The sequence below is a fragment of the Onychostoma macrolepis genome, chromosome 13, assembly GCF_012432095.1.
Source record: "Onychostoma macrolepis isolate SWU-2019 chromosome 13, ASM1243209v1, whole genome shotgun sequence".
NCBI classification, from domain to species: domain Eukaryota; kingdom Metazoa; phylum Chordata; class Actinopteri; order Cypriniformes; family Cyprinidae; genus Onychostoma; species Onychostoma macrolepis.
In genome coordinates, this window is record NC_081167.1 from 11079915 (window position 1) to 11087041 (window position 7127).

Sequence of the window (7127 nt, forward strand, 5' to 3'; positions counted from 1 at the left end):
GAAATTTTATCTTTCACACATATAGTAGACACACTCACACACACACACACACGCACACACACACAGATTTTACCCTCCTGTGGCTCCATTGACTCGAGGCATATTAATGTCTCATAGAGTTGGTATAATAAGTAAAAAGCAGTGTTGTCACCTCCCTCTGTTTCTGCTGACACGTTCCTTCTACTCACAGACAGGGAGGTCAACTCTGTAAGCCCACACAATTACAACAATGACAGCAATTACGCAAATAGAATGACATTATAAATTAATTGAAAATGAGTCCTGTTATTGCGTTATAATTGTCTGTTGAGTCAATAAATTAGGATGGTGTCATGTCAGCGGAGCTTGATGATTGGTGAGGACAGAAAGGGGCTTTCTGCGAGTTTAGTCAGTGTTTGCCCCGTGAAAAAAATAATAAAGACATTTGCATCTCAGGTTCAGAATTAAATCTCCTTTGAGGTAATTGCATGAATGAATGCATTAGTAGATGAACAATGGAATAATGCCAGTTATATTCTCTTAGGTGTGAGAGAATTATTGGTAATAGTTTTATATTCCATGTATGTGATTCCAAGAGACAGTGAAGTGAATATTTTAAAGTGTAACTAAGACCTAAAATTCTTATGTGAAGCTCCATTAGAGATGTTAATCCATGTCAATGAAATCAACCTGTGCACCTGTCTTGTTTACATGAATGGTTTATTCCTGTCATGCACATGTAATTATATTCATAAAGTTAGACTAAATGTGTGCTGGAACAGAATGAAATGGGATAGCTTTTTTCAGAAATTATGTCATGTTGAACTAAATGGACTTCAAAAAAAAAAACATACTTATTGAATCCTGTCAATCACAACACCATGGTAAATAAATAGCCACTTACCTCGGTCTTCTGACAATTCTTCCTCCTTCCTCCACAGATCCAGCTTCATTTCTATTATGAGTAACACTTTACAATACTGTTCCTTGTTTAATGAATGCCTACAGAGGAACAAAAGAAGAAGGTTTCGCAGCATAAAAATATTACCATTTTGCTATTAACCAACAAGAAACTCTGATTAACAATGTATTGGTTCTAACATACACTGTCTAGTGCTACTTGGACACGTCATCAGTGAAGAACCCGAGGTCAACAGGTGTTTCAGGTCTTTAATCAACAGACACCTGGCATGCTACTCCACGGATCACCCCTCCGGATCCACAGCCATCGTGAGGCTTTTTCGGCAGCCTGAGAGATGTTCTTTATGGCTCATCTGCACAGCTGACCTTTAACTCCAAGGAGTTTGAGTGTTCGGAGCAACGACTGTCCAGCAAAGCCCCGGCAACCGACCTCCACTGGCTCACTGCGTGCTTTCCAGCCGCCGCTCCTGCACTCCTCCACCAACTCCGCATACTTGGCTCTCTTACGCTCATTTGCCTCCTCCAATCTGTCTTCCCAGGGGACAGTAAGCTCCACTATGACCACCTGCCTGGTCGACTCAGATGTTATCACCATGTCTGGGCGGAGTGAAGTGGCCGTGATGTAATTCGGGAACTTGAGCTGCCTTCCCAGGTCCACTTGAAGGTGCCAGTCTCTTGCATTGGCGAGGAGCCCACCTGGGGAGCGTGGCTGCTGTTGTGCCTTCTCCCCAGCTCTGACAAAGGAGATGGTATGCTTGGAGGGATGCTGACTCTTACTACTCTGAATCGCTGCGGTGATTGTATCTGCCAAAGCCCTGAGGACCTGATCATGGCGCCAGCGGTACCGCCCATCTCCCAAAGCCTTTGGACAGCAGCTGAGGATATGCTCTAGTGTGCCACTCCTTTGGCACAGTTGACATGCTGGTGAGTCTACCAAGCCCCATCGATGTAAGTTGGATGGACTGGGTAGAAGGTCATACACCGAACTGATGAGGAACTTGATGCGCAATGGTTCAGAGCTCCACAAATCTGCCCAGGTGATCTTGCGCTGCTCAACGTTCTCCCACCTTGTCCAGGCGCCTTGCTGTCGCATACCGACCATCTTGGTCAGGCGCTCTTCCTCCACCTCTGCCCGCACCTCATTCTGCACCAACTGACGCTTCTCCCTCCCTCTTGCTTTGTCGTAGCGTGGCTTGGAAAAACTGCCCAGGCCTGCACGTCCCACCGCCACGTTGCCAACCAAGACACCATGCTTCAGCCGCACCTCCGCTCTGTCCACCGCTTTTTGTGCTTGCCACTTCCTTCCCGTCTTAACGCAGATTCCAGCTGAGGAGACTTTGGCATCTGAGGAATCTCGATACATCAAGACCTCCCGGGCACGCGTGACCTTGAACTCCTCGGACAAGCTGCTGATGGGAAGCTGCAGCTTGGTGGACTGACCATAGAGGGCGATATTACTTAGGGACCGTGGGAGCCCTAACCACCTCCTGAGGAACTGGCTGATGGTTCTCTCCAGTGCTTCTACCGTTGTCATGGGTACCTCGTATACGAGAAGGGGCCAAAGAAGCCTCGGCAGGATTCCGTGCTGGTACATCCAGGTTTTATACTTTCCTGGGAGCCCTGACTTGTCGACTGCCGTGAGCCAGCTCGCCACGTCGTTCCTGGTTTGTTGGAGAGTGGCTGAGGCCTTCAGGGAGCTGTCAAAGATCTTCCCCAAGCTCTTGACTGGTCTTTCTGTTACTGATGGAATTTGTGACCCCTCCAGGGTAAAACGAAACCGGCCAACCACTTTGCCTTTCTTTAAGACCAGGGACCTGGATTTGACTGGCTTAAAACTCATCCTTGCCCATAGGATGAGACGTTGGAGCCCCTGAAGAAGCCATCTGCACCCTGGAACTGAAGCTGTTGTCACAGTTAGGTCATCCATAAAGGCTCTTATAGGTGGCTGCCGAGTACCAGATTTAGACATGGGGCCTCTACATTCCACCTCTGCTGATTTGACGATCATGTTCATGGCTAGAGCAAAGAGTGGTACCGAGATTGTGCAGCCGGTAATGATGCCCTTCTCTAGTCGTTGCCAGGCGGATGTTACCGTTCCTGATGAAACTCTCAATCTGAAACTATTGTAGTAGTCCAGAATGAGGTTGCGGATTGCCTCTGGCACATGATGTCTTGCCAAAGCTTCTTTGACCAGCTTGTGGGGAATAGACCCATAGGCATTAGTAAGATCCAGCCAGAGTACAGCAAGGTCTCCTCTGTTCTCCTTTGCCTCCCGGATCAACTGGCTCACCACTCCTGTGTGTTCTAAGCATCCAGGTACTCCTGGAACTCCCCCCTTCTGCACTGAGGTGTCTATGTACCCATTTTTCAAGAGAAACTCCATTAGCCGTTGGGACACAATCTTAAAAAAGATTTTCCCTTCGACGCAGAGCAGCGAGATTATACGGAACTGCTCGATGGTGCTTGCATTTTCTTCTTTGGGTATCCAGAACCCCTCGGCTGATCTCCATTGGGGAGCCACTTTCCCTCTCTGCCAAAACACCTTCAGGATTTTCCAGAGTCGAACAAGTAGCTTTGGGCACTGTTTATATACCCTATAAGGTACTCCGCTGGGACCAGGAGCGGAACTTGATCTTGCTGCCATTACTGCATTCTTCACCTCTTTCAAGGTGGGCCCAGAGATGTTGAACTGAACCACTGGTTCTGGAGGTTCGATGAGCTTCTCGCAGGGGCCGAGGTCTTGTTCCCTTGCAGAGTCACTAAAAGTGATACTGAGATGGTGGTTCATCTCCTCCACAGAGCACGTGAGATTGCCACTTTTCTTCTGCCCCAGGAGTCTCTTAGTGAAGCCGAAGGGGTTGGAGATGAATGCCTTACGCTTGCGGGCTCGCTCCTTGCCCTTCTTTCGATGCCACTCGGCCCGCCTGAGTGTGGTCAGCCTCCTCCTTACAATCTCTCTGAGTTCAGCCAGGGCTGTTTTCTGCTCCTCCTTTGCTGCCTTGTATTGACGTTTCAGGGATCGTAGTTCTTGTCTCAGCTGGCTGATCTTGATCTCTCGCCGGTTTAGTAGTGATGGAGTAGTTGTGCCACGCTTTTCTGTGACGCCAAACCTCTCTTTGCCTATCCCCATTATGAGGGTGCACATGGTATGGAGTTTCTGTTCAACATTCCCCTTGCATGTTGACTCCAGGATTTTATCGAGGTCCTCATCGAACTGATGCCAATCTTTCTTGTTAGCGGTAGGCCACTTCACCCGACGCTGTTCTGGCTTTCTGCTTTGAGAAGAGGCTGGTGCTGCTTGGAGGTTCCGGGCGCTGTGGTGTGGCTCCGGGCCTGGCTCCTCCTCCGTCTGACCAGGTTCTGCAACCGGCACTCCAGATACTGAGGTACCGGCTACTGCCCCTGTGCGTTGCTGCATTCGCCCACCCTTAAGGCAGGCCATCTTTGTCTGATGGATCTTCAGACCTGTCGGGTTTTTGCAAACCTTGCCGCAGATACATACTGTGCTCGTTGTCGGTTGTCCATTTGCTTGGGTCATAGCCTGAAAGTCTGTCCGATTGGGATTCTCATTCTCCCCCCCTCTCGGGAATCCCTGGGGGTATTTTTCAGAAGGGTTTTTCGTAGCTTACTTGGGTACTTACTTCGGGCTGCTAACCCTTACTGCCCCGGGTGCCGTCTTTCCGCGCTGTCAGCTTAATTAATTAATAGCACTCAGTTGAATGTGCTAGTTCACTATTATTTTTTTCATACCTCTCAGAGAAAGTCATTGGGCTACCATAATTCTAACAATAGATATCAATGAAAACCTAATTGTAACGTATAGAATCTGCCGCATTCAAATAAGTGCCATTACTAATTTGTTAATCAGAGTTTCTTGTTAGTTAATAGTAGTTATTAAGATATTAATATTGTGCTACTCATTTGTTTCTGTGTAGTTATTCATTAATGACAAAAGTGTTACCTTATGTATTTAATCATATAATGATGAATACAATTTCCTTTGATCCTTAAAAATAATAGTTATTTTAACTAAGAAAAAGATTTTCAGAACTCAATATAATAACATTTTTTAAAATAAGCTGCAGAACATCTTGTTACAAAATCCTTGGATTTCTGATGTCAGAAACTTAATCATTGACTTCAACACATTTACATAATAATGAATCTATGTTCAGAAACTGAGGTTGTACTGATGGCTTGAGGTCATAAAAAGGACGTAAATTAGTACTGTAGGTTACCATTATTCCTAAACACCTAAAAAACTATTAAAACTCTTTAATAAAAAGAGTAATATGTGTGGAAATGTTGCTAAACCATTTTGTTCCTGTAGCCTCTGCTGCTTTACAATTTTGGGGAATTTTATTTATTTATTTATTTATTTGCTGGTGTATGGGATGGATGAAAGATGGTTGAGGCCACAGACAAATTCAAAGCATGTACATTTGAACTTTGCATGATTATGTATATGCATTCAAATAATACCCATAGGTGCAAGCGTTTGATAGATGAACTAATTACAGGAGATTAAAGTTCAGACTAAGCTGAGATGAAATGGCTGAAATTATAACCCCTGGCAATGTATCCAAAAACTGAATAACAGCAACTTGTCATTCCAAACCATGAATTTCAAGAGAAAGGAAAATAAGAATCATGAGATATAGGATGGCTGTCACATGGGAAAGTTGTTACAAGGGCTGTAGGTACTGTATAAGGTTTTGGGGTTACACTTTATTTTAAGGTGTCCTTGTTACAGTGCAATTATACATTTAAGTGTTGAGTAATATTAATTAACTACATGTGCTTTCTATATGGTTAGGGTTATGATTAGGGTTTGGCTTAGGGTTACTTGCATGTAATTGTGCATAATTTATTGTTATTATAATAGTAAGTACATATAACGTATAATAAGGACACCTTAAAATAAAGTGTTACCGTTTTTTTTTTTTTTTTTTTGCATATAATTGCTTGGTTTCTCTGACAGTGGTTTTGTATAGTTTTAAACACATAAAATGTATAGTTATAAAACACATCATGGTAACAAATTACACTAAAATATTGCAATAAACATTACTTCAACAACATAAGATGTAACATTAAACCTTAATGTACATAAGAAAACGCTAAGAAGAAAATTTTATTCAATTAAAAAACATGCATGAAATGACAATTTGTGCATTTTCGCTGTAAATTATAAAATCACGTCATTACATTAAAGTTTTCACCAACTATAGTAAGGGAACCATGTATATTTCTCTTTTTACAATTGTACTATTATTACTGCAGTTTAATATCAGGTTCTATTGTGACAACTTGCCCCATGATCTGTACCTTTTATTCTGAGTACTTTTTGCACAATAACTTGTAGCCTTCAAATAGACTTAATAATATAAAAAGTGTAACAATCCGTAACTTTCAAAACCCACAACATGCTATTATGTACAATCACATTTGACATTTATTACGCTTCTAACTGCATACACCTTACACTTATATTTTCTCTGTCTTTTACAGAAGTTCTGAGAGAAGAACCAGTATGAAAATATAGAGGACGTGCTGTAGAGTCATCACCTGTCAGCACTGCGCAAAAGTATTTTCTGTTATGTCTCTGTCTCTCTGTCTCTCTCTCTCTCTCAACAGATGGGCCGTTAGTATGCCTGTTTCCACAGTTTTCCAGCATGTGAGAGAGGATGCTGTGCCAAACCCCTGCTGGCAAACATTTTACTGGCCAAACTCTTTCTCTCTCACTCTCTCTAGCAATCTATCGTTCTCACTTTTTCTCACTTGTTCACTCTCTCTTCCCTGTCAGTCAAAATACCTGCAGCAGGTATTATGTCATAATTATTACATGCACACTTCAAAGGTTCCACAGCACTGAGAACAAAAGTGATGAAAAGAAGAAACATACAGTGAGATCGAACACAGCTCAAGCAATCACACACCCATTTTCAACCTTTGCCAAACCTAATGGAAATGTCACTCATTTTTTATTTACACTGAGGCTGAGAGCTCTGCTTCCCAGGCTGAATGAATATTTCTCTCTGTTGAAATTGTTGCAGTGGCATGGAACACAAACTAAATAAATAAATATTCACCGATTCTTGGAAAAAAGTCTACACTAGTTGAAAAAAATATATGTATCAAGGAATTATTTTGGATTGATCTCTACAGCATGTTTAGAGGTTTTCACCTGTGCATCTTCTTCTTCTATTGTTGCTGACAATATATAT

The 7127-nt window shown here is 43.1% G+C and overlaps 1 protein-coding gene across 1 annotated transcript; it reads right to left on the reverse strand.

Annotated features, from left to right (window-relative positions):
- Positions 1-1249: 1249 nt before the first annotated feature.
- On the reverse strand, positions 1250-4342 carry LOC131551734 (uncharacterized). The gene has a single exon (XM_058794825.1). The coding sequence runs from the start codon at positions 4340-4342 to the stop codon at positions 1250-1252; it is 3093 nt and encodes a 1030-aa protein (XP_058650808.1).
- Between the last annotated feature and the right edge of the window lie 2785 nt (positions 4343-7127).

Coding starts and splice junctions, on each gene's coding strand:
- LOC131551734 (XM_058794825.1), bottom strand. CDS start 4,342: ATGGCCTGCCTTAAGGGTGGGCGAATGCAGCAACGCACAGGGGCAGTA.